Consider the following 26,075-nt stretch of genomic DNA (forward strand, 5'->3'; position numbering starts at 1 on the left):
AATACAGATCTTCCTCACAGAAATCAGGAAAGTGGTCCAAATTCGACAAACGAGATGCCCAGGTGTAATGAGGAATAAGTCTCCATCTACTTGTGCATGTTAATCGGCCTCTGATGTCTTAAGTTCACGTTTATCACATATCAAGCTCTTATATTAAGACTATAACTACTGACCACTACATAATCAATATTTAAGTGTGACGTTTAACAGAGAGTGCAGTGATTTAATTTACAAGCAAAAATCCTAGCTGTGTGGGGTCAAAGTTCAAACGCACCATTCAAATCGATAAAGATTACGACGCAATTCATCAATGCGTTTTTGTCTTCCCAGGACACTACAATTAACTAAATGGATAAAAATCAGTGTTGTGTTTGACTTTGTGATTTGCACATTATGTTCATATTGACTGACGCAGCGTATCAACAGAAAGACGAGCAAGTTGAATGATGAGCCAAAAACGACTGATCATCAGAGCATTTGTGCACACGCTGACTTACAAAGACAATGTTGAACCTAAAGAACCTACGACAGCTGAGAAATCCAATGAAACCGCACACACTTGCTGAGACATCTTAATGTTTATTGGCAACCGACTGTTTTAGGTGTGCCAAGTAATGCTGAGTAATAGAGAGCAGTGAGGTGTAGGTGGATGAATCCTGCAAGCAATCAATCCACAGCTTGGTTGAATGACTTAGTCACAGACTTTATATTTTTCGTAGCTAAAAACAGGAAGTAACACAAGCTACAAGAGTTGTTTTCACTTTTTAGGAGGTCAAGAATAAGAGCGCAGTAAAGTGACTCGTGAGCGAAGAGGGAAAGTGGCCTCCATTTCCAGTTTCACTCAGAGAAAATAAACAAAAATGAACATGTTCTTGTCACATGATCCAACAATCAAGTCAGAAATCTCTTACTGCCATGCTACGACACTTCAGTCTATTCGCTTTTCACAATCCCAGTCAGACACACACTACCAGTTTCACAACCTCTTAACATTCTTTCTGTGCAGTCCAAGCAAGTTTCACTTAATAGCTTAAAATGTATATTTTGCCGATAATTACACTCTCAACTTAATAGGGTCTTTAATGATAGGTCTACCAATTTGGGAAGGAACTAAAAAGACAGAATGCTGGTAACTTATTTAATGTGCTGTTTATATTGTTTTAAAATTGAAGAACTACTTTAACAGATAGTTAGAAAAAACAAAACAAAGGGAAATGTGTGGGATCAAGCAAAAGACAAACCAGCTGAAAGGATATTAATACATTTAATTTTAAATTGTAAAGAAATCAGTGTTTTTGAAACCAAAGAAGACAGCAGAAGTCAACGATTTGCTTTAATTGTTTAGTCTGACATGTTTACGGTTCCAAAATAGTTTAAGTGTTTCTGAAAACAATATATATTGGCTAAAATCGCCTACTACTCTGTAGGTACTAGACATGGGTTGATAACCGTTTTCAAGGTGTAGCGTGGTTTGGAAAAATCAAGGTTTTAAAACCTTCAAAATTTCTGCTATACCCTTCCTAAGGTAACTTATGATTTTTTTTAATTTACATTTATTTACAAATCTGTGTTTTTGAAACAAAAGATGATAGCAGAATGATTGATTCACTTAGATATTTAGATTTTTTAGCCTAACATCCCAGCAGGCACACAACATCATATGACGTTGATATTAGGTTAGATGTAGGTCGTAAAATCAGACGACTAAAATTCAATGTCTCGCCAGCATCTAAGGACAACATTAATTTGACATCCAATATAGAGGTTGATTTTATGTTGTGTTGGAAAGTGATCAAAATCCAACGTCGAGCCAACATCTTAAACCAACGTCATATTGACATCAAACACTGACGTTTATTCTTCAAGTATAGGAACCAAAACATACGTCTGATCGACATTAGGTTGGGTGTTGGGTTCTGATGTCAACCTGATTTTTAATTCCAAGCAAAATGCAACGTCCCCACAACATCAATCTGATGTCATGTTGACGTCCTGTGCCTGCTGGAATGTTTACGGTTCAAAAAAAGTATGTTCTATACAGTAGGAATGGGACTAGTATGAATGGAGCTAGGACGTAGTACAGAATCAGATGACATTTTGTTATTATCACATGACATACCCGCTTCACTCCAATTCATGAATTCTCTCATGGTGCATCATGGGAAAGCATAGCATCCATCGGATACACACTTTATAATCTCACCGGAAGTCATATGGGTACTTCTCATATACTGTTTTTGAATTCTGGGAATTCATACATACTACTCAGCTCGCATACTGTTTTTAGTGTACTATATGTGATTTTGTATGGAGCCATTGTATCTAAAGCAAAAAAGTTGTTGCTTTTTATTCAGATTTAAAAATAATATTTTTAGAGCAGTAATCACGATACCGTGAAACAGTGATATTTCTATCAAAGGTTATCATAACATTAGAATCTTTTACCGGCCCATGCCTAATATTAAGACAAATAAACAAATCACAAAACCATAATAAAAAATTGTTATTATTACGAATTATAATAACAGTGTTTTCTGCTATATATATATAATAATAATAACAGCTACTTTTAAATTGTTTCCACAGGTTATTTGTTTTACATTATGGCTTAAAGAAGTGATATTTTGCATTTTACTAAATGCAAAATTTACTAAATGACTTAAAATTGTTCCACATTATGAAGTTTGTGCAGAAGGGGAACCGCTTTTGAGCTTCATTATGAATTGATTTCAGTGATTTTAAATGTAAAACTGTGTGTAACAACAGAAACAATAAAAGTGCATCTATGTATGGGAATGAAAGTGAATATTTTGAGTTTTTCTAATAAATTCACAGGTGTCAAATCCAGTTCCTGAAGGGCCGCAACTCTGCACAGCTTAGTTTCAAGTTTCTGCTCCAGCACACTATAGGTTTCAAACATAACTGAAGGACTCAATTACTTTGATCAGGTGAGTTTAATTAGGATTGGAACTAATCTGTGCAGAGCTACAGCCCTCCAAGAACTGGATTTGACACCTTTGGTCTAGTTTTTGTATATGTGTGTCTGTACTGGAACCATAATACTACTAATGGTAAGATTACTGTTTTTATTGTGACTTTATAGTACTAAAGGTATCGTTCATTCTGCTTTCTAAAACATTTATTTACAGTATATTGCATTTTTCATGGATGCACCGATATGGAAAATCTGATTGAAGCTAACTACAACTACAATATTTCACATATTAAGTGGATCAAATCCATAATTTAATCCTTTTTCATGATCCAAAATAAAAAAAAATTAGTATTTATCAGCCAATGCTAATATGTGCATATCCCAAATCTTTTATCTAACTACTTGCCAAAAACAGGAAATAATATTTAGAAATTGGTTTGACATTTCAGTAATCACAAACCATTAAACATAATAACACTAGTCATCAAAAGCTGTCTCTCTTACACACACACCTCACAGCCACAAAATAAACCTTAATTCAGGAATGATTTTTAGGATCAAGTACAATGATTGACCCACAAGACCATATTCATTCCACGCCTGAGATCCCAGAAAAAAACTTAATAAAAAAATTCAGCGTTAAGCCAAAAGTTACTGAAGCAAGACATTACCTTATTTTGTAGTTTGGTAAGGTGTGCTTCCTCTTGATAACTCTCTTGAGCTGGTTGACTATGATGGAGGTGAGCTGAGGCAGAGGACGACCCTCAAACTGAGACTTCACCTCGAAGTCTATCAACGGGTCCTCCAGGAACGAGAAGGACCAGTGCGTGAAAGGCATGCGGGTGAACTGCAGCTTCAGGCGGCCTGCGACCCGGGTCATCTTGACGAACAGATAAGCCGATTTACCGAAAACCAGATCGACGTCGATGGCCAGATGAAAGCCGCCGTTATATTCCAAGTCAACCTCGAAATTCAGCTCCTCCGGCATGTTGTCTTCGTTGACAGCCACGGGTTTCATTAGTCTGGCTGTTTTGAAAACGGGCACCGAGTTGCCCAGGGAAACATCCCGCAGACTGAGCCCCTCCAGCAGGCGCCCGGCAGTCTTGGTCTGGAGGAGCTCCTCAAACTCTACCTTGATCTTTTTGGTGATCCAGTGCCGGACGACCGGCGTGTCTCGGAGCTCTCGGAATAAAAACAGAATGATGGCATTGAGGAAGTCGCATGTCTCGGCTTTGGAGCTGTGCTGAGGGTCGCTCAGGGAAGGCGGTGGCGGCGAGGATGGCTGCTGTTTGGGGCTGCTGCCGGGGACGGGGGTCTCTTGTTGCTTGGGAGAAGCGGCCTCCGGTTGTTTGGAGACTGGCGACGGGCTGTCCGGTTGTTGCGGCGCTGAATCGGCTTGCTGGCTGCTAAAATAATCCTTGAGCGCAGGATCAGGAACTACTTTGACATATTGCACTGTTCTGGCGACAGGCTCGGGGCTCCTCCGGTACAGCAGTAAGAGCTGCAGGAGGAGCGTGACGACGGCCCCGGAGAAGGCAGACAGTAATATCAGGTATATCATCTTCGGATCCCCCGCTGCGGCTTGCGGGTTAGAGTGTACTCATGTTCCGCTGTCAGCCCGATTAAACAAAAGCGAGTTCCACCTGGCCGCTCACAAAGCTGCCATATCATCTGCTCCTTTCCTGGGCTTCGGAAAACGGCCGCCGATTGGTGGAACGTAACGTCGCGTCATTGCGCTGAAAGCCCTGCGTCATGACGGCATCTGCCGGGCTGCGACCGAATGGCTTTGATCGCGACACATTTAATGCACATATTATTGACAAGAAACAAGTACTGTAAGGTTTTAAGCTGAATATGAACTGTTCTCGTGTTATCATGAAAAATAAATGTTATTACATTATCAATTTGTATTATTTTATATAAGTAGTTTTTATATAATACAAAATTGTCGAGTATTTTATATAATTTGTGTATTTTTTACTATAATACAATAGCCTAAATATAGAAAGAAATGCGAAAATACAATGACGATAACACAGGAATGTAGTAAGCATGTCTGTTAGAATTGCTGTTATTTATATTAATTAAATGGCCCATACTCAACCTATTTTTATTTCTAAATTAAAGCATATCTGTAGCTAATGTTTGTGCAAAAATTAAATGTCCTTATATTTCAATTTATACATTAATATGGCATACTTTTCATACAACAATATTGCGAAAAATACTAATTATATATAAAAGAATTATTGTTGAGTTTCGGCTAGAATGTTTATTATTATTTCTTACTTATAAAAGTATTTTCTAGCATATTGATGATTTTATCCACAAACAATTTTATTGTGTTAATAATTAAGGAATAAAAATAATTAAAATCTCGTTTGACATATCAGTATCAAAGTGTTTTGTTAGAGTTTAATTACTTCCATTAAGGACTTATGCTATATTTTATTATTATTATTATTATTATTATTACTACTACTACTACTACTACTATTATTTTTGTTATTATTGTTAATTTATTTATTCATTTTCCTTCAGCTTAGTCCCTTTATTCATCAGGGGTCACCACATCGGAATGAACCAACAACTTATCCAGCAAAGCGGATGCCCTTTCAGCTGCAACCTAGTAATGGAAAACACCCATACACACTCATACACTATGGCAAATTTAGTTTATTCAATTCACCAATAGTGCATGTCTTTGGAGTGTGGGGGAAACCAGGGCATCGGGAGGAAACACACGCCAACATAGGGAGAACATACAAACTCCACACAGAAATGCCAACAGACCCAGCCAGGACTTGAATCAGTGACCTTCTTGCTGTGAGGTAACAGTGCTAACCACTGAGCCACCGTGTCATCCCATTATGATGATGATGATTATTATTATTATTATTAGTAGTAGTAGTAGTAGTAGTAGTAGTAGTAGTAGTAGTAGTAGTAGTAGTAGTAGTAGTAGTAGTAGTACCCTATTAAAATTTTATTGGATATTATTTTGATTAATATTTAAGCATCATTACTGTAAATATTGTAATGAGGACACCCTTTTTATGTGAATATAGTGCAAAAACATTATTATTATGTTTACCTAACATTGTTTATGAAATAATAAATAGAATATGGAATAGAATAGAATGCCCTTTATTGTCACTGTACACATATACAATGTGCATTTTACACATGTGCGATGAGATTAAGTGCATCTCACTACTCAGTGCAAACATGTAAATATATCCTTACAATACAAATCACACTATACAACATGTTACAGTAGAAATTATATAGATGATAAACAGTAGAGCAAAATAGGGGATGAGAGGGGGTAGGGTGAGGTGAAGTAAACAGTTCTGTAAAAACCATGTCAGATTAAAAAAATCAGTTTACCAAAATCACATAATAGAGTTTGCAAGTAAAATAACTTGTAAGTGGTGGAAAGAGGCCCTTCATTTATTTATTTATTTATTTATTTATTTATTTATTTATTTATTTATTTGTTCTCTTGAAAGGCTACCAAGCCTAATGTGGTCAAAATGCATCGCTAATACTGAGCCAGGGACCTGTTTCTGAGGTCTGTGTTCAGTTCTCAGCCAATAGCATTGCATATGTTTAAACACTGGGTATGCAGCCATTACCTTGATTGAAACAATTAATCCCCACGTTGGCTGGCAGGAATGCCCTCTCACAAATCCTGTTTGATCTTTATCAACTCATGTTTCTCTGCTACTGGAGATCTGATCTACTTCAGTCCAGAGGCACACATTTATAATACATTACAAAAGTGGGGGTAAACCAAATCCAAATTAAGGAGAACATTGCTGCTGCTCCATCTCGTGGGCTATTGGAGATATTGCAGCAAAAACGTCCAGGCAGAGGATGTGCTTATCATGTAGTGTTGGTCGTTTATAAATACGATTGATGATTAACAGATAATATTTTAAAAGGACCTGTATTTATAGAAAAATGACCTTGCATAATTTCAATTAGTTTAAAGTTGGCAAAAGGATACATCTGACCAATTTGAAAAGTAAACAAAAAACTGTTAGGAGACAGGTAGTAGTGTCATTGGCCGAGTGGTCTAAGGCGCCAGACTCAAGGTTAAACTTTCTCACTTGATGAGGCTTCTGGTCTCCGAATGGAGGCGTGGGTTCAAATCCCACTTCTGACAGCACATTTTACAAGATTCAACTAAAGTAATTCATGCAAATCTTTAAAAAAAAGGACTTTTAAGCAATATGTAAGTCTACTTGCATGCAAATTGAGAGTGTTTATATCTAAAACAAAACCCAATGAAATGACAAAATTATAACATTTTTATTCCCATTTTCCTCATTGTAAATAACAAATTTCAAAGTGGTATCCCTGACTCTTTTAAAAATTAGCCAAAAATAAATGTATGGTCCCATAGTATTTTGGCGGAAAAATAAAATAAAATGAAACAAACAAACAAATAGATACATAAACAAACAAACAAATAAATAAATAAATAAATAAATATATAAATAAAGGAGAGGCAGTGGTGCAGTAGGTAGTGCTGTCGCCTCACAGCGAGAAGGACGTTGCTTTGAACCTCGGCTCAGTTGGCGTTTCTGTGTGGAGTTTGCATGTTCTCCCTGCCTTCGTGTGGGTTTCCTCCGGGTGCTCTGGTTTCCCCCACAGTCCAAAGCCATGCGGTACAGGTGAATTGGGTAGGCTAAATTGTCCGTAGTGTGTGAATGTGAGTGTGGATGTTTCCCAGAGATGGGTTGTGGCTGGAAGGGCATCCGCTGCGTAAAAACTTGCTGGATAAGTTGGTGGTTCACTCTGCTGTGGCAACCCCGGATTAATAAAGGGACTAAGCCGACAAGAAAATAAATGAATAAATAAATAAATAAATAACATGACCCTAAAAATAGACTAATTATTTAAACTTTCAATTAACCATTGTATATAATTTATTTTGCATTTATCTAGCAAATTTATTGTGTATGGCCTAAACATCCAAAGTCCTTTACTATAGTCCGAGTGGGTCTCTTGCTTTAGTTTTCTATACTTTGCATTATTTCAGTTAACTCAACTTCCCTTTTGATTGACGATTGAATTATAATTCTATAAGATTTCAATTACAAAAATTATACTGCTAACTTTACCACAAAAATTATTTTACTTTAAACGTTTCTTTAGAAAATATCCTCTCCATGCATGGGCCCTGGCCCCCAGATTATTGATGCAGCGCTACCAGAGATCGATTCTTGATGTTTACCATTGTCAGAATGGCCGAGTGGTCTAAGGCGCCAGACTCAAGGTTAAACCTTCTCACTTGTTGAGGCTTCTGGTCTCCGAATGGAGGCGTGGGTTCAAATCCCACTTCTGACAAATCATTTTACAAGATTCAACTAAAGTAATTCATGTAAATCTAAAAAAAGGACTTGTAAGCAATATGTAAATCTACTTGCAAATGTTTCATGCAAATAGGCAGTGTTTATAAATCTAAAACAAATCCCAATGAACTGACAATATTATAAAATATTTATTGCCATTTCCCTTTTTGTAAATAACAAATTTCAAAGTGGTGCCCCTGACCCTTTTTAAATGAGCCAAAAATAAATGTATGGTCCCATAGTATTTTGGTGGAAAATAAAACTTAATAAAACAAACAAACAAAAAGATACACGAACATACAAAAAAATAATAATGATAATAATAAATAAATAAATAAATAAATAAACAAACAAATAAATAAGTAAACAAATAAATAAATAAAAAAATAAAAAAAATAAATAAATAAATAAATAAATAAATTTAAAAAAAGTGCTTTACAATAGTATGATGGGTTCTGTTGCTTACATTTTGTATACTTTTATTTATTTTAGTTAACTCAATTTGCCTTTTGATTGATGATTAAATTATAATTCTATAAGATTTTTATTAAAAAAAATATTCTGCTAACTTTACCACAAAAAGTCTGTTACTCTGAAAGTCTCTTTAGAAAATATCCTCTTCATGGGACCTGGCCCCTGGATTGTTGATGCATCGCTACGAGAGAATGATTGCTTCTTCACAGTAGTGTCAGGATGGCCGAGTGGTCTAAGGCGCCAGACTCAAGGTTAAACCTTCTCACTTGATGAGGCTTCTGGTCTCCGAATGGAGGCGTGGGTTCAAATCCCACTTCTGACAGCACATTTAACAAGATTCAACTGAAGTAATTTATGTAAATCTAAAAAAAAAGACTTTTAAGCAATATGTAAGTCTACTTGCATGCAAATTGAGAGTTTTTATATCTAAAACAAAACCCAATGAACTGACAAAATTATAAAATATTTATTCCCATTTTCCTCATTGTAAATAACAAATTTCAAAGTGGTGTCCCTGACTCTTTTAAAAATTAGCCAAAAATAAATGTATGGTCCCATAGTATTTTGGCGGGAAAATAAAATAAAACAAACAAACAAAAATATACACAAACAAACAAATAGATACATAAACAAACAAACAAACAAACAAATAAATAAATAAATAAATAACATGACCCTAAAAATAGACTAATTATTTAAACTTTCAATTAACCATTGTATATAATTTATTGTGCATTTATCTAGAGCATTTATTGTGTATAGCCTACACATCCAAAGTCCTTTACTATAGTACGAGTGGGTCTCTTGCTGTAGTTTTCTATACTTTGTATTATTTCAGGTAACTCAACTTCCCTTTTGATTGACGATTGAATTATAATTCTATAAGATTTCAATTACAAAAATTATACTGCTAACTTTACCACAAAAATTATTTTACTTTAAACGTTTCTTTAGAAAATATCCTCTCCATGCATGGGCCCTGGCCCCCAGATTATTGATGCAGCGCTACCAGAGATCGATTCTTGATGTTTACCATTGTCAGAATGGCGGAGTGGTCTAAGGCGCCAGACTCAAGGTTAAACCTTCTCACTTGTTGAGGTTTCTGGTCTCCGAATGGAGGCGTGGGTTCAAATCCCACTTCTGACAGCACATTTTACAAGATTCAACTAAAGTAATTCACGCAAATCTTAAAAAAAAAGGACTTGTAAGCAATATGTAAGTCTACTTGCATGCAAATTGAGAGTGTTTATATCTAAAACAAAACCCAATGAAATGACAAAATTATAAAATATTTATTCCCATTTTCCTCATTGTAAATAACAAATTTCAAAGTGGTGTCCCTGACTCTTTTAAAAATTAGCCAAAAATAAATGTATGGTCCCATAGTATTTTGGCGGGAAAATAAAATAAAACAAACAAACAAAAAGATACACAAACAAACAAATAGATACATAAACAAACAAACAAACAATCAAATAAATAAATAAATAAATAAATAACATGACCCTAAAAATAGACTAATTATTTAAACTTTCAATTAACCATTGTATATAATTTATTTTGCATTTATCTAGCGCATTTATTGTTTATGGCCTACACATCCAAAGTCCTTCACTATAGTACGAGTGGGTCTCTTGCTTTAGTTTTCTATACTTTGTGTTATTTCAGTTAACTCAACTTCCCTTTTGATTGACGATTGAATTATAATTCTATAAGATTTCAATTACAAAAATTATACTGCTAACTTTACCACAAAAATTATTTTACTTCAAACGTTTCTTTAGAAAATATCCTCTCCATGGGCCCTGGCCCCCAGATTATTGATGCAGCGCTACCAGAGATCGATTCTTGATGTTTACCATTGTCAGAATGGCCGAGTGGTCTAAGGCGCCAGACTCAAGGTTAAACCTTCTCACTTGTTGAGGTTTCTGGTCTCCGAATGGAGGCGTGGGTTCAAATCCCACTTCTGACAGCACATTTTACAAGATTCAACTAAAGTAATTCACGCAAATCTTAAAAAAAAGGACTTGTAAGCAATATGTAAGTCTACTTGTAAATGTTTCAAGCAAATAGGCAGTGTTTATAAATATGAAACAAATCCCAATGAACTGACAATAGTATAAAATATTTATTGCCATTTCCCTTTTTGTAAATAACAAATTTCAAAGTGGTGTCCCTGACCCTTTTTAAATGAGCCAAAAATAAATGTATGGTCCCATAGTATTTTGGGGGGGAAATAAAATAAAATAAAGCAAACAAACAAATAGATACACAAACAAACAAACAAATAAAAATAAATGTATAAAAAAATAAACAAACAAACAAACAAATAAATAAATAAATAAATAAATAAATAAATACAAAGTGCTTTACAATAGTATGATGGGTTCTGTTGCTTACATTTTGTATACTTTTATTTATTTTAGTTAACTCAATTTGCCTTTTGATTGATGATTAAATTATAATTCTATAAGATTTTTATAAAAAAAAAATATTCTGCTAACTTTACCACAAAAAGTCTGTTACTCTGAAAGTCTCTTTAGAAAATATCCTCTACATGGGACCTGGCCCCTGGATTGTTGATGCATCGCTACGAGAGAATGATTGCTTCTCCACAGTAGTGTCAGGATGGCCGAGTGGTCTAAGGCGCCAGACTCAAGGTTAAACCTTCTCACTTGATGAGGCTTCTGGTCTCCGAATGGAGGCGTGGGTTCAAATCCCACTTCTGACAGCACATTTTACAAGATTCAACTGAAGTAATTTATGTAAATCTAAAAAAAAAGACTTTTAAGCAATATGTAAGTCTACTTGCATGCAAATTGAGAGTTTTTATATCTAAAACAAAACCCAATGAACTGACAAAATTATAAAATATTTATTCCCATTTTCCTCATTGTAAATAACAAATTTCAAAGTGGTGTCCCTGACTCTTTTAAAAATTAGCCAAAAATAAATGTATGGTCCCATAGTATTTTGGCGGGAAAATAAAATAAAACAAACAAACAAAAAGATACACAAACAAACAAATAGATACATAAACAAACAAACAAACAAATAAATAAATAAATAACATGACCCTAAAAATAGACTAATTATTTAAACTTTCAATTAACCATTGTATATAATTTATTGTGCATTTATCTAGCGCATTTATTGTGTATAGCCTACACATCCAAAGTCCTTTACTATAGTACGAGTGGGTCTCTTGCTTTAGTTTTCTATACTTTGCATTATTTCAGTTAACTCAACTTCCCTTTTGATTGACGATTGAATTATAATTCTATAAGATTTCAATTACAAAAATTATACTGCTAACTTTACCACAAAAATTATTTTACTTTAAACGTTTCTTTAGAAAATATCCTCTCCATGGGCCCTGGCCCCCAGATTATTGATGCAGCGCTACCAGAGATCGATTCTTGATGTTTTCCATTGTCAGAATGGCCGAGTGGTCTAAGGCGCCAGACTCAAGGTTAAACCTTCTCACTTGTTGAGGCTTCTGGTCTCCGAATGGAGGCGTGGGTTCAAATCCCACTTCTGACAGCACATTTTACAAGATTCAACTAAAGTAATTCACGCAAATCTTAAAAAAAAGGACTTGTAAGCAATATGTAAGTCTACTTGCATGTAAATTGAGAGTGTTTATATCTAAAACAAAACCCAATGAAATGACAAAATTATAAAATATTTATTCCCATTTTCCTCATTGTAAATAACAAATTTCAAAGTGGTGTCCCTGACTCTTTTAAAAATTAGCCAAAAATAAATGTATGGTCCCATAGTATTTTGGCGGGAAAATAAAATAAAACAAACAAACAAAAAGATACACAAACAAACAAATAGATACATAAACAAACAAACAAACAAATAAATAAATAAATAAATAAATAAATAACATGACCCTAAAAATAGACTAATTATTTAAACTTTCAATTAACCATTGTATATAATTTATTTTGCATTTATCTAGCGCATTTATTGTTTATGGCCTACACATCCAAAGTCCTTCACTATAGTACGAGTGGGTCTCTTGCTTTAGTTTTCTATACTTTGTGTTATTTCAGTTAACTCAACTTCCCTTTTGATTGACGATTGAATTATAATTCTATAAGATTTCAATTACAAAAATTATACTGCTAACTTTACCACAAAAATTATTTTACTTTAAACGTTTCTTTAGAAAATATCCTCTCCATGCATGGGCCCTGGCCCCCAGATTATTGATGCAGCGCTACCAGAGATCGATTCTTGATGTTTACCATTGTCAGAATGGCCGAGTGGTCTAAGGCGCCAGACTCAAGGTTAAACCTTCTCACTTGTTGAGGCTTCTGGTCTCTGAATGGAGGCGTGGGTTCAAATCCCACTTCTGACAGCACATTTTACAAGATTCAACTAAAGTAATTCACGCAAATCTTAAAAAAAAGGACTTGTAAGCAATATGTAAGTCTACTTGCATGCAAATTGAGAGTATTTATATCTAAAACAAAACCCAATGAAATGACAAAATTATAAAATATTTATTCCCATTTTCCTCATTGTAAATAACAAATTTCAAAGTGGTGTCCCTGACTCTTTTAAAAATTAGCCAAAAATAAATGTATGGTCCCATAGTATTTTGGCGGGAAAATAAAATAAAACAAACAAACAAAAAGATACACAAACAAACAAATAGATACATAAACAAACAAACAAACAAATAAATAAATAAATAAATAAATAACATGACCCTAAAAATAGACTAATTATTTAAACTTTCAATTAACCATTGTATATAATTTATTGTGCATTTATCTAGCGCATTTATTGTGTATAGCCTACACATCCAAAGTCCTTCACTATAGTACGAGTGGGTCTCTTGCTTTAGTTTTCTATACTTTGTGTTATTTCAGTTAACTCAACTTCCCTTTTGATTGACGATTGAATTATAATTCTATAAGATTTCAATTACAAAAATTATACTGCTAACTTTACCACAAAAATTATTTTACTTTAAACGTTTCTTTAGAAAATATCCTCTCCATGGGCCCTGGCCCCCAGATTATTGATGCAGCGCTACCAGAGATCGATTCTTGATGTTTACCATTGTCAGAATGGCCGAGTGGTCTAAGGCGCCAGACTCAAGGTTAAACCTTCTCACTTGTTGAGGCTTCTGGTCTCCGAATGGAGGTGTGGGTTCAAATCCCACTTCTGACAGCACATTTTACAAGATTCAACTAAAGTAATTCACGCAAATCTTAAAAAAAAGGACTTGTAAGCAATATGTAAGTCTACTTGTAAATGTTTCAAGCAAATAGGCAGTGTTTATAAATATGAAACAAATCCCAATGAACTGACAATAGTATAAAATATTTATTGCCATTTCCCTTTTTGTAAATAACAAATTTCAAAGTGGTGTCCCTGACCCTTTTTAAATGAGCCAAAAATAAATGTATGGTCCCATAGTATTTTGGGGGGGAAGTAAAATAAAATAAAGCAAACAAACAAATAGATACACAAACAAACAAACAAATAAAAATAAATGTATAAAAAATAAACAAACAAACAAACAAATAAATAAATAAATAAATAAATAAATAAATAAATAAATAAATAAATACAAAGTGCTTTACAATAGTATGATGGGTTCTGTTGCTTACATTTTGTATACTTTTATTTATTTTAGTTAACTCAATTTGCCTTTTGATTGATGATTAAATTATAATTCTATAAGATTTTTATAAAAAAAAAATATTCTGCTAACTTTACCACAAAAAGTCTGTTACTCTGAAAGTCTCTTTAGAAAATATCCTCTACATGGGACCTGGCCCCTGGATTGTTGATGCATCGCTACGAGAGAATGATTGCTTCTCCACAGTAGTGTCAGGATGGCCGAGTGGTCTAAGGCGCCAGACTCAAGGTTAAACCTTCTCACTTGATGAGGCTTCTGGTCTCCGAATGGAGGCGTGGGTTCAAATCCCACTTCTGACAGCACATTTTACAAGATTCAACTGAAGTAAGTTATGTAAATCTAAAAAAAAAGACTTTTAAGCAATATGTAAGTCTACTTGCATGCAAATTGAGAGTATTTATATCTAAAACAAAACCCAATGAAATGACAAAATTATAAAATATTTATTCCCATTTTCCTCATTGTAAATAACAAATTTCAAAGTGGTGTCCCTGACTCTTTTAAAAATTAGCCAAAAATAAATGTATGGTCCCATAGTATTTTGGCGGGAAAATAAAATAAAACAAACAAACAAAAAGATACACAAACAAACAAATAGATACATAAACAAACAAACAAACAAATAAATAAATAAATAAATAAATAACATGACCCTAAAAATAGACTAATTATTTAAACTTTCAATTAACCATTGTATATAATTTATTGTGCATTTATCTAGCGCATTTATTGTGTATAGCCTACACATCCAAAGTCCTTCACTATAGTACGAGTGGGTCTCTTGCTTTAGTTTTCTATACTTTGTGTTATTTCAGTTAACTCAACTTCCCTTTTGATTGACGATTGAATTATAATTCTATAAGATTTCAATTACAAAAATTATACTGCTAACTTTACCACAAAAATTATTTTACTTTAAACGTTTCTTTAGAAAATATCCTCTCCATGGGCCCTGGCCCCCAGATTATTGATGCAGCGCTACCAGAGATCGATTCTTGATGTTTACCATTGTCAGAATGGCCGAGTGGTCTAAGGCGCCAGACTCAAGGTTAAACCTTCTCACTTGTTGAGGCTTCTGGTCTCCGAATGGAGGCGTGGGTTCAAATCCCACTTCTGACAGCACATTTTACAAGATTCAACTAAAGTAATTCACGCAAATCTTAAAAAAAAGGACTTGTAAGCAATATGTAAGTCTACTTGTAAATGTTTCAAGCAAATAGGCAGTGTTTATAAATATGAAACAAATCCCAATGAACTGACAATAGTATAAAATATTTATTGCCATTTCCCTTTTTGTAAATAACAAATTTCAAAGTGGTGTCCCTGACCCTTTTTAAATGAGCCAAAAATAAATGTATGGTCCCATAGTATTTTGGGGGGGAAGTAAAATAAAATAAAGCAAACAAACAAATAGATACACAAACAAACAAACAAATAAAAATAAATGTATAAAAATAAACAAACAAACAAACAAACAAATAAATAAATAAATAAATAAATAAATAAATAAATAAATAAATAAATACAAAGTGCTTTACAATAGTATGATGGGTTCTGTTGCTTACATTTTGTATACTTTTATTTATTTTAGTTAACTCAATTTGCCTTTTGATTGATGATTAAATTATAATTCTATAAGATTTTTATAAAAAAAAAATATTCTGCTAACTTTACCACAAAAAGTCTGTTACTCTGAAAGTCTCTTTAGAAAATATCCTCTACATGGGACCTGGCCCCTGGATTGTTGATGCATCGCTACGAGAGAATGATTGCTTCTCCACAGTAGTGTCAGGATGGCCGAGTGGTCTAAGGCGCCAGACTCAAGGTTAAACATTCTCACTTGATGAGGCTTCTGGTCTCCGAATGGAGGCGTGGGTTCAAATCCCACTTCTGACAGCACATTTTACAAGATTCAACTGAAGTAAGTTATGTAAATCTAAAAAAAAAGACTTTTAAGCAATATGTAAGTCTACTTGCATGCAAATTGAGAGTATTTATATCTAAAACAAAACCCAATGAAATGACAAAATTATAAAATATTTATTCCCATTTTCCTCATTGTAAATAACAAATTTCAAAGTGGTGTCCCTGACTCTTTTAAAAATTAGCCAAAAATAAATGTATGGTCCCATAGTATTTTGGCGGGAAAATAAAATAAAACAAACAAACAAAAAGATACACAAACAAACAAATAGATACATAAACAAACAAACAAACAAATAAATAAATAAATAAATAAATAAATAACATGACCCTAAAAATAGACTAATTATTTAAACTTTCAATTAACCATTGTATATAATTTATTTTGCATTTATCTAGCGCATTTATTGTTTATGGCCTACACATCCAAAGTCCTTCACTATAGTACGAGTGGGTCTCTTGCTTTAGTTTTCTATACTTTGTGTTATTTCAGTTAACTCAACTTCCCTTTTGATTGACGATTGAATTATAATTCTATAAGATTTCAATTACAAAAATTATACTGCTAACTTTACCACAAAAATTATTTTACTTTAAACGTTTCTTTAGAAAATATCCTCTCCATGGGCCCTGGCCCCCAGATTATTGATGCAGCGCTACCAGAGATCGATTCTTGATGTTTACCATTGTCAGAATGGCCGAGTGGTCTAAGGCGCCAGACTCAAGGTTAAACCTTCTCACTTGTTGAGGCTTCTGGTCTCTGAATGGAGGCGTGGGTTCAAATCCCACTTCTGACAGCACATTTTACAAGATTCAACTAAAGTAATTCACGCAAATCTTAAAAAAAAGGACTTGTAAGCAATATGTAAGTCTACTTGCATGCAAATTGAGAGTATTTATATCTAAAACAAAACCCAATGAAATGACAAAATTATAAAATATTTATTCCCATTTTCCTCATTGTAAATAACAAATTTCAAAGTGGTGTCCCTGACTCTTTTAAAAATTAGCCAAAAATAAATGTATGGTCCCATAGTATTTTGGCGGGAAAATAAAATAAAACAAACAAACAAAAAGATACACAAACAAACAAATAGATACATAAACAAACAAACAAACAAATAAATAAATAAATAAATAAATAACATGACCCTAAAAATAGACTAATTATTTAAACTTTCAATTAACCATTGTATATAATTTATTGTGCATTTATCTAGCGCATTTATTGTGTATAGCCTACACATCCAAAGTCCTTCACTATAGTACGAGTGGGTCTCTTGCTTTAGTTTTCTATACTTTGTGTTATTTCAGTTAACTCAACTTCCCTTTTGATTGACGATTGAATTATAATTCTATAAGATTTCAATTACAAAAATTATACTGCTAACTTTACCACAAAAATTATTTTACTTTAAACGTTTCTTTAGAAAATATCCTCTCCATGGGCCCTGGCCCCCAGATTATTGATGCAGCGCTACCAGAGATCGATTCTTGATGTTTACCATTGTCAGAATGGCCGAGTGGTCTAAGGCGCCAGACTCAAGGTTAAACCTTCTCACTTGTTGAGGCTTCTGGTCTCCGAATGGAGGTGTGGGTTCAAATCCCACTTCTGACAGCACATTTTACAAGATTCAACTAAAGTAATTCACGCAAATCTTAAAAAAAAGGACTTGTAAGCAATATGTAAGTCTACTTGTAAATGTTTCAAGCAAATAGGCAGTGTTTATAAATATGAAACAAATCCCAATGAACTGACAATAGTATAAAATATTTATTGCCATTTCCCTTTTTGTAAATAACAAATTTCAAAGTGGTGTCCCTGACCCTTTTTAAATGAGCCAAAAATAAATGTATGGTCCCATAGTATTTTGGGGGGGAAGTAAAATAAAATAAAGCAAACAAACAAATAGATACACAAACAAACAAACAAATAAAAATAAATGTATAAAAAATAAACAAACAAACAAACAAACAAATAAATAAATAAATAAATAAATAAATAAATAAATACAAAGTGCTTTACAATAGTATGATGGGTTCTGTTGCTTACATTTTGTATACTTTTATTTATTTTAGTTAACTCAATTTGCCTTTTGATTGATGATTAAATTATAATTCTATAAGATTTTTATAAAAAAAAAATATTCTGCTAACTTTACCACAAAAAGTCTGTTACTCTGAAAGTCTCTTTAGAAAATATCCTCTACATGGGACCTGGCCCCTGGATTGTTGATGCATCGCTACGAGAGAATGATTGCTTCTCCACAGTAGTGTCAGGATGGCCGAGTGGTCTAAGGCGCCAGACTCAAGGTTAAACCTTCTCACTTGATGAGGCTTCTGGTCTCCGAATGGAGGCGTGGGTTCAAATCCCACTTCTGACAGCACATTTTACAAGATTCAACTGAAGTAAGTTATGTAAATCTAAAAAAAAAGACTTTTAAGCAATATGTAAGTCTACTTGCATGCAAATTGAGAGTATTTATATCTAAAACAAAACCCAATGAAATGACAAAATTATAAAATATTTATTCCCATTTTCCTCATTGTAAATAACAAATTTCAAAGTGGTGTCCCTGACTCTTTTAAAAATTAGCCAAAAATAAATGTATGGTCCCATAGTATTTTGGCGGGAAAATAAAATAAAACAAACAAACAAAAAGATACACAAACAAACAAATAGATACATAAACAAACAAACAAACAAATAAATAAATAAATAAATAAATAAATAAATAACATGACCCTAAAAATAGACTAATTATTTAAACTTTCAATTAACCATTGTATATAATTTATTTTGCATTTATCTAGCGCATTTATTGTTTATGGCCTACACATCCAAAGTCCTTCACTATAGTACGAGTGGGTCTCTTGCTTTAGTTTTCTATACTTTGTGTTATTTCAGTTAACTCAACTTCCCTTTTGATTGACGATTGAATTATAATTCTATAAGATTTCAATTACAAAAATTATACTGCTAACTTTACCACAAAAATTATTTTACTTCAAACGTTTCTTTAGAAAATATCCTCTCCATGGGCCCTGGCCCCCAGATTATTGATGCAGCGCTACCAGAGATCGATTCTTGATGTTTACCATTGTCAGAATGGCCGAGTGGTCTAAGGCGCCAGACTCAAGGTTAAACCTTCTCACTTGTTGAGGCTTCTGGTCTCCGAATGGAGGCGTGGGTTCAAATCCCACTTCTGACAGCACATTTTACAAGATTCAACTAAAGTAATTCACGCAAATCTTAAAAAAAAGGACTTGTAAGCAATATGTAAGTCTACTTGTAAATGTTTCAAGCAAATAGGCAGTGTTTATAAATATGAAACAAATCCCAATGAACTGACAATAGTATAAAATATTTATTGCCATTTCCCTTTTTGTAAATAACAAATTTCAAAGTGGTGTCCCTGACCCTTTTTAAATGAGCCAAAAATAAATGTATGGTCCCATAGTATTTTGGGGGGGAAGTAAAATAAAATAAAGCAAACAAACAAATAGATACACAAACAAACAAACAAATAAAAATAAATGTATAAAAAACAAACAAACAAACAAACAAATAAATAAATAAATAAATAAATAAATAAATAAATAAATAAATAAATAAATAAATAAATAAATAAATAAATAAATAAATACAAAGTGCTTTACAATAGTATGATGGGTTCTGTTGCTTACATTTTGTATACTTTTATTTATTTTAGTTAACTCAATTTGCCTTTTGATTGATGATTAAATTATAATTCTATAAGATTTTTATAAAAAAAAAATATTCTGCTAACTTTACCACAAAAAGTCTGTTACTCTGAAAGTCTCTTTAGAAAATATCCTCTACATGGGACCTGGCCCCTGGATTGTTGATGCATCGCTACGAGAGAATGATTGCTCTCCACAGTAGTGTCAGGATGGCCGAGTGGTCTAAGGCGCCAGACTCAAGGTTAAACCTTCTCACTTGATGAGGCTTCTGGTCTCCGAATGGAGGCGTGGGTTCAAATCCCACTTCTGACAGCACATTTTACAAGATTCAACTGAAGTAAGTTATGTAAATCTAAAAAAAAAGACTTTTAAGCAATATGTAAGTCTACTTGCATGCAAATTGAGAGTATTTATATCTAAAACAAAACCCAATGAAATGACAAAATTATAAAATATTTATTCCCATTTTCCTCATTGTAAATAACAAATTTCAAAGTGGTGTCCCTGACTCTTTTAAAAATTAGCCAAAAATAAATGTATGGTCCCATAGTATTTTGGCGGGAAAATAAAATAAAACAAACAAACAAAAAGATACACAAACAAACAAATAGATACATAAACAAACAAACAAACAAATAAATAAATAAATAAATAAATAAATAAATAACATGACCCTAAAAATAGACTAATTATTTAAACTTTCAATTAACCATTGTATATAATTTATTTTGCATTTATCTAGCGCATTTATTGTTTATGGCCTACACATCCAAAGTCCTTCACTATAGTACGAGTGGGTCTCTTGCTTTAGTTTTCTATACTTTGTGTTATTTCAGTTAACTCAACTTCCCTTTTGATTGACGATTGAATTATAATTCTATAAGATTTCAATTACAAAAATTATACTGCTAACTTTACCACAAAAATTATTTTACTTTAAACGTTTCTTTAGAAAATATCCTCCATGGGCCCTGGCCCCCAGATTATTGATGCAGCGCTACCAGAGATCGATTCTTGATGTTTACCATTGTCAGAATGGCCGAGTGGTCTAAGGCGCCAGACTCAAGGTTAAACCTTCTCACTTGTTGAGGCTTCTGGTCTCCGAATGGAGGCGTGGGTTCAAATCCCACTTCTGACAGCACATTTTACAAGATTCAACTAAAGTAATTCACGCAAATCTTAAAAAAAAGGACTTGTAAGCAATATGTAAGTCTACTTGCATGCAAATTGAGAGTATTTATATCTAAAACAAAACCCAATGAAATGACAAAATTATAAAATATTTATTCCCATTTTCCTCATTGTAAATAACAAATTTCAAAGTGGTGTCCCTGACTCTTTTAAAAATTAGCCAAAAATAAATGTATGGTCCCATAGTATTTTGGCGGGAAAATAAAATAAAACAAACAAACAAAAAGATACACAAACAAACAAATAGATACATAAACAAACAAACAAACAAACAAATAAATAAATAAATAAATAAATAAATAACATGACCCTAAAAATAGACTAATTATTTCAACTTTCAATTAACCATTGTATATAATTTATTGTGCATTTATCTAGCGCATTTATTGTGTATGGCCTACACATCCAAAGTCCTTTACTATAGTACGAGTGGGTCTCTTGCTGTAGTTTTCTATACTTTGTATTATTTCAGGTAACTCAACTTCCCTTTTGATTGACGATTGAATTATAATTCTATAAGATTTCAATTACAAAAATTATACTGCTAACTTTACCACAAAAATTATTTTACTTTAAACGTTTCTTTAGAAAATATCCTCTCCATGGGCCCTGGCCCCCAGATTATTGATGCAGCGCTACCAGAGATCGATTCTTGATGTTTACCATTGTCAGAATGGCCGAGTGGTCTAAGGCGCCAGACTCAAGGTTAAACCTTCTCACTTGTTGAGGCTTCTGGTCTCCGAATGGAGGCGTGGGTTCAAATCCCACTTCTGACAGCACATTTTACAAGATTCAACTAAAGTAATTCACGCAAATCTTAAAAAAAAGGACTTGTAAGCAATATGTAAGTCTACTTGTAAATGTTTCAAGCAAATAGGCAGTGTTTATAAATATGAAACAAATCCCAATGAACTGACAATAGTATAAAATATTTATTGCCATTTCCCTTTTTGTAAATAACAAATTTCAAAGTGGTGTCCCTGACCCTTTTTAAATGAGCCAAAAATAAATGTATGGTCCCATAGTATTTTGGGGGGGAAGTAAAATAAAATAAAGCAAACAAACAAATAGATACACAAACAAACAAACAAATAAAAATAAATGTATAAAAATAAACAAACAAACAAACAAACAAATAAATAAATAAATAAATAAATAAATAAATAAATAAATAAATACAAAGTGCTTTACAATAGTATGATGGGTTCTGTTGCTTACATTTTGTATACTTTTATTTATTTTAGTTAACTCAATTTGCCTTTTGATTGATGATTAAATTATAATTCTATAAGATTTTTATAAAAAAAAAATATTCTGCTAACTTTACCACAAAAAGTCTGTTACTCTGAAAGTCTCTTTAGAAAATATCCTCTACATGGGACCTGGCCCCTGGATTGTTGATGCATCGCTACGAGAGAATGATTGCTTCTCCACAGTAGTGTCAGGATGGCCGAGTGGTCTAAGGCGCCAGACTCAAGGTTAAACATTCTCACTTGATGAGGCTTCTGGTCTCCGAATGGAGGCGTGGGTTCAAATCCCACTTCTGACAGCACATTTTACAAGATTCAACTGAAGTAAGTTATGTAAATCTAAAAAAAAAGACTTTTAAGCAATATGTAAGTCTACTTGCATGCAAATTGAGAGTATTTATATCTAAAACAAAACCCAATGAAATGACAAAATTATAAAATATTTATTCCCATTTTCCTCATTGTAAATAACAAATTTCAAAGTGGTGTCCCTGACTCTTTTAAAAATTAGCCAAAAATAAATGTATGGTCCCATAGTATTTTGGCGGGAAAATAAAATAAAACAAACAAACAAAAAGATACACAAACAAACAAATAGATACATAAACAAACAAACAAACAAATAAATAAATAAATAAATAAATAAATAACATGACCCTAAAAATAGACTAATTATTTAAACTTTCAATTAACCATTGTATATAATTTATTTTGCATTTATCTAGCGCATTTATTGTTTATGGCCTACACATCCAAAGTCCTTCACTATAGTACGAGTGGGTCTCTTGCTTTAGTTTTCTATACTTTGTGTTATTTCAGTTAACTCAACTTCCCTTTTGATTGACGATTGAATTATAATTCTATAAGATTTCAATTACAAAAATTATACTGCTAACTTTACCTCAAAAATTATTTTACTTTAAACGTTTCTTTAGAAAATATCCTCTCCATGGGCCCTGGCCCCCAGATTATTGATGCAGCGCTACCAGAGATCGATTCTTGATGTTTACCATTGTCAGAATGGCCGAGTGGTCTAAGGCGCCAGACTCAAGGTTAAACCTTCTCACTTGTTGAGGCTTCTGGTCTCTGAATGGAGGCGTGGGTTCAAATCCCACTTCTGACAGCACATTTTACAAGATTCAACTAAAGTAATTCACGCAAATCTTAAAAAAAAGGACTTGTAAGCAATATGTAAGTCTACTTGCATGCAAATTGAGAGTATTTATATCTAAAACAAAACCCAATGAAATGACAAAATTATAAAATATTTATTCCCATTTTCCTCATTGTAAATAACAAATTTCAAAGTGGTGTCCCTGACTCTTTTAAAAATTAGCCAAAAATAAATGTATGGTCCCATAGTATTTTGGCGGGAAAATAAAATAAAACAAACAAACAAAAAGATACACAAACAAACAAATAGATACATAAACAAACAAACAAACAAATAAATAAATAAATAAATAAATAACATGACCCTAAAAATAGACTAATTATTTAAACTTTCAATTAACCATTGTATATAATTTATTGTGCATTTATCTAGCGCATTTATTGTGTATAGCCTACACATCCAAAGTCCTTCACTATAGTACGAGTGGGTCTCTTGCTTTAGTTTTCTATACTTTGTGTTATTTCAGTTAACTCAACTTCCCTTTTGATTGACGATTGAATTATAATTCTATAAGATTTCAATTACAAAAATTATACTGCTAACTTTACCACAAAAATTATTTTACTTTAAACGTTTCTTTAGAAAATATCCTCTCCATGGGCCCTGGCCCCCAGATTATTGATGCAGCGCTACCAGAGATCGATTCTTGATGTTTACCATTGTCAGAATGGCCGAGTGGTCTAAGGCGCCAGACTCAAGGTTAAACCTTCTCACTTGTTGAGGCTTCTGGTCTCCGAATGGAGGTGTGGGTTCAAATCCCACTTCTGACAGCACATTTTACAAGATTCAACTAAAGTAATTCACGCAAATCTTAAAAAAAAGGACTTGTAAGCAATATGTAAGTCTACTTGTAAATGTTTCAAGCAAATAGGCAGTGTTTATAAATATGAAACAAATCCCAATGAACTGACAATAGTATAAAATATTTATTGCCATTTCCCTTTTTGTAAATAACAAATTTCAAAGTGGTGTCCCTGACCCTTTTTAAATGAGCCAAAAATAAATGTATGGTCCCATAGTATTTTGGGGGGGAAGTAAAATAAAATAAAGCAAACAAACAAATAGATACACAAACAAACAAACAAATAAAAATAAATGTATAAAAAAATAAACAAACAAACAAACAAACAAATAAATAAATAAATAAATAAATAAATAAATAAATAAATAAATAAATAAATAAATAAATAAATACAAAGTGCTTTACAATAGTATGATGGGTTCTGTTGCTTACATTTTGTATACTTTTATTTATTTTAGTTAACTCAATTTGCCTTTTGATTGATGATTAAATTATAATTCTATAAGATTTTTATAAAAAAAAAATATTCTGCTAACTTTACCACAAAAAGTCTGTTACTCTGAAAGTCTCTTTAGAAAATATCCTCTACATGGGACCTGGCCCCTGGATTGTTGATGCATCGCTACGAGAGAATGATTGCTTCTCCACAGTAGTGTCAGAATGGCCGAGTGGTCTAAGGCGCCAGACTCAAGGTTAAACCTTCTCACTTGATGAGGCTTCTGGTCTCCGAATGGAGGCGTGGGTTCAAATCCCACTTCTGACAGCACATTTTACAAGATTCAACTGAAGTAAGTTATGTAAATCTAAAAAAAAAGACTTTTAAGCAATATGTAAGTCTACTTGCATGCAAATTGAGAGTATTTATATCTAAAACAAAACCCAATGAAATGACAAAATTATAAAATATTTATTCCCATTTTCCTCATTGTAAATAACAAATTTCAAAGTGGTGTCCCTGACTCTTTTAAAAATTAGCCAAAAATAAATGTATGGTCCCATAGTATTTTGGCGGGAAAATAAAATAAAACAAACAAACAAAAAGATACACAAACAAACAAATAGATACATAAACAAACAAACAAACAAATAAATAAATAAATAAATAAATAAATAAATAACATGACCCTAAAAATAGACTAATTATTTAAACTTTCAATTAACCATTGTATATAATTTATTTTGCATTTATCTAGCGCATTTATTGTTTATGGCCTACACATCCAAAGTCCTTCACTATAGTACGAGTGGGTCTCTTGCTTTAGTTTTCTATACTTTGTGTTATTTCAGTTAACTCAACTTCCCTTTTGATTGACGATTGAATTATAATTCTATAAGATTTCAATTACAAAAATTATACTGCTAACTTTACCACAAAAATTATTTTACTTTAAACGTTTCTTTAGAAAATATCCTCCATGGGCCCTGGCCCCCAGATTATTGATGCAGCGCTACCAGAGATCGATTCTTGATGTTTACCATTGTCAGAATGGCCGAGTGGTCTAAGGCGCCAGACTCAAGGTTAAACCTTCTCACTTGTTGAGGCTTCTGGTCTCCGAATGGAGGCGTGGGTTCAAATCCCACTTCTGACAGCAC

At 32.9% G+C, this 26,075-nt stretch overlaps 2 protein-coding genes and 23 non-coding genes across 25 annotated transcripts in view; 24 read left to right on the plus strand and 1 right to left on the minus strand.

Annotated features, from left to right (window-relative positions):
* pdzd8 (PDZ domain containing 8) overlaps positions 1–4,637 on the minus strand; it is a 69,715-nt gene extending 65,078 nt beyond the window's left edge. Inside the window, exon 1 of the mRNA XM_684682.11 lies at positions 3,607–4,637. Within this exon, the coding sequence (XP_689774.5) occupies positions 3,607–4,496 (890 nt within the window). The 5' untranslated portion in view covers positions 4,497–4,637. The remainder of the gene's footprint in view (positions 1–3,606) is intronic.
* Positions 3,758–26,075, plus strand: part of pex13 (peroxisomal biogenesis factor 13) — a 42,868-nt gene continuing 20,550 nt past the window's right edge. The window contains exon 1 of the mRNA XM_073927063.1: positions 3,758–4,487. The gene's annotated coding sequence lies outside the window, so the exon portion shown is untranslated. The remainder of the gene's footprint in view (positions 4,488–26,075) is intronic.
* Positions 8,182–8,290, plus strand: trnal-caa (transfer RNA leucine (anticodon CAA)). The gene is made up of 2 exons: positions 8,182–8,219; positions 8,245–8,290. It is a non-coding gene; the product is annotated as a tRNA-Leu (tRNA).
* Positions 8,983–9,091, plus strand: trnal-caa (transfer RNA leucine (anticodon CAA)). The gene is made up of 2 exons: positions 8,983–9,020; positions 9,046–9,091. It is a non-coding gene; the product is annotated as a tRNA-Leu (tRNA).
* trnal-caa (transfer RNA leucine (anticodon CAA)) lies at positions 9,807–9,915 on the plus strand. The gene is made up of 2 exons: positions 9,807–9,844; positions 9,870–9,915. It is a non-coding gene; the product is annotated as a tRNA-Leu (tRNA).
* On the plus strand, positions 10,633–10,741 carry trnal-caa (transfer RNA leucine (anticodon CAA)). Its single transcript has 2 exons — positions 10,633–10,670; positions 10,696–10,741. It is a non-coding gene; the product is annotated as a tRNA-Leu (tRNA).
* trnal-caa (transfer RNA leucine (anticodon CAA)) lies at positions 11,392–11,500 on the plus strand. Its single transcript has 2 exons — positions 11,392–11,429; positions 11,455–11,500. It is a non-coding gene; the product is annotated as a tRNA-Leu (tRNA).
* Positions 12,204–12,312, plus strand: trnal-caa (transfer RNA leucine (anticodon CAA)). The gene is made up of 2 exons: positions 12,204–12,241; positions 12,267–12,312. It is a non-coding gene; the product is annotated as a tRNA-Leu (tRNA).
* trnal-caa (transfer RNA leucine (anticodon CAA)) lies at positions 13,033–13,141 on the plus strand. Its single transcript has 2 exons — positions 13,033–13,070; positions 13,096–13,141. It is a non-coding gene; the product is annotated as a tRNA-Leu (tRNA).
* Positions 13,854–13,962, plus strand: trnal-caa (transfer RNA leucine (anticodon CAA)). Its single transcript has 2 exons — positions 13,854–13,891; positions 13,917–13,962. It is a non-coding gene; the product is annotated as a tRNA-Leu (tRNA).
* trnal-caa (transfer RNA leucine (anticodon CAA)) lies at positions 14,628–14,736 on the plus strand. The gene is made up of 2 exons: positions 14,628–14,665; positions 14,691–14,736. It is a non-coding gene; the product is annotated as a tRNA-Leu (tRNA).
* On the plus strand, positions 15,448–15,556 carry trnal-caa (transfer RNA leucine (anticodon CAA)). Its single transcript has 2 exons — positions 15,448–15,485; positions 15,511–15,556. It is a non-coding gene; the product is annotated as a tRNA-Leu (tRNA).
* On the plus strand, positions 16,225–16,333 carry trnal-caa (transfer RNA leucine (anticodon CAA)). Its single transcript has 2 exons — positions 16,225–16,262; positions 16,288–16,333. It is a non-coding gene; the product is annotated as a tRNA-Leu (tRNA).
* trnal-caa (transfer RNA leucine (anticodon CAA)) lies at positions 17,049–17,157 on the plus strand. Its single transcript has 2 exons — positions 17,049–17,086; positions 17,112–17,157. It is a non-coding gene; the product is annotated as a tRNA-Leu (tRNA).
* Positions 17,870–17,978, plus strand: trnal-caa (transfer RNA leucine (anticodon CAA)). The gene is made up of 2 exons: positions 17,870–17,907; positions 17,933–17,978. It is a non-coding gene; the product is annotated as a tRNA-Leu (tRNA).
* Positions 18,636–18,744, plus strand: trnal-caa (transfer RNA leucine (anticodon CAA)). The gene is made up of 2 exons: positions 18,636–18,673; positions 18,699–18,744. It is a non-coding gene; the product is annotated as a tRNA-Leu (tRNA).
* Positions 19,464–19,572, plus strand: trnal-caa (transfer RNA leucine (anticodon CAA)). Its single transcript has 2 exons — positions 19,464–19,501; positions 19,527–19,572. It is a non-coding gene; the product is annotated as a tRNA-Leu (tRNA).
* Positions 20,269–20,377, plus strand: trnal-caa (transfer RNA leucine (anticodon CAA)). Its single transcript has 2 exons — positions 20,269–20,306; positions 20,332–20,377. It is a non-coding gene; the product is annotated as a tRNA-Leu (tRNA).
* trnal-caa (transfer RNA leucine (anticodon CAA)) lies at positions 21,095–21,203 on the plus strand. The gene is made up of 2 exons: positions 21,095–21,132; positions 21,158–21,203. It is a non-coding gene; the product is annotated as a tRNA-Leu (tRNA).
* On the plus strand, positions 21,924–22,032 carry trnal-caa (transfer RNA leucine (anticodon CAA)). Its single transcript has 2 exons — positions 21,924–21,961; positions 21,987–22,032. It is a non-coding gene; the product is annotated as a tRNA-Leu (tRNA).
* On the plus strand, positions 22,697–22,805 carry trnal-caa (transfer RNA leucine (anticodon CAA)). Its single transcript has 2 exons — positions 22,697–22,734; positions 22,760–22,805. It is a non-coding gene; the product is annotated as a tRNA-Leu (tRNA).
* Positions 23,521–23,629, plus strand: trnal-caa (transfer RNA leucine (anticodon CAA)). Its single transcript has 2 exons — positions 23,521–23,558; positions 23,584–23,629. It is a non-coding gene; the product is annotated as a tRNA-Leu (tRNA).
* trnal-caa (transfer RNA leucine (anticodon CAA)) lies at positions 24,342–24,450 on the plus strand. The gene is made up of 2 exons: positions 24,342–24,379; positions 24,405–24,450. It is a non-coding gene; the product is annotated as a tRNA-Leu (tRNA).
* Positions 25,137–25,245, plus strand: trnal-caa (transfer RNA leucine (anticodon CAA)). The gene is made up of 2 exons: positions 25,137–25,174; positions 25,200–25,245. It is a non-coding gene; the product is annotated as a tRNA-Leu (tRNA).
* Positions 25,963–26,071, plus strand: trnal-caa (transfer RNA leucine (anticodon CAA)). Its single transcript has 2 exons — positions 25,963–26,000; positions 26,026–26,071. It is a non-coding gene; the product is annotated as a tRNA-Leu (tRNA).

This window comes from Danio rerio, chromosome 17 (assembly GCF_049306965.1).
Source record: "Danio rerio strain Tuebingen ecotype United States chromosome 17, GRCz12tu, whole genome shotgun sequence".
NCBI lineage: Eukaryota > Metazoa > Chordata > Actinopteri > Cypriniformes > Danionidae > Danio > Danio rerio.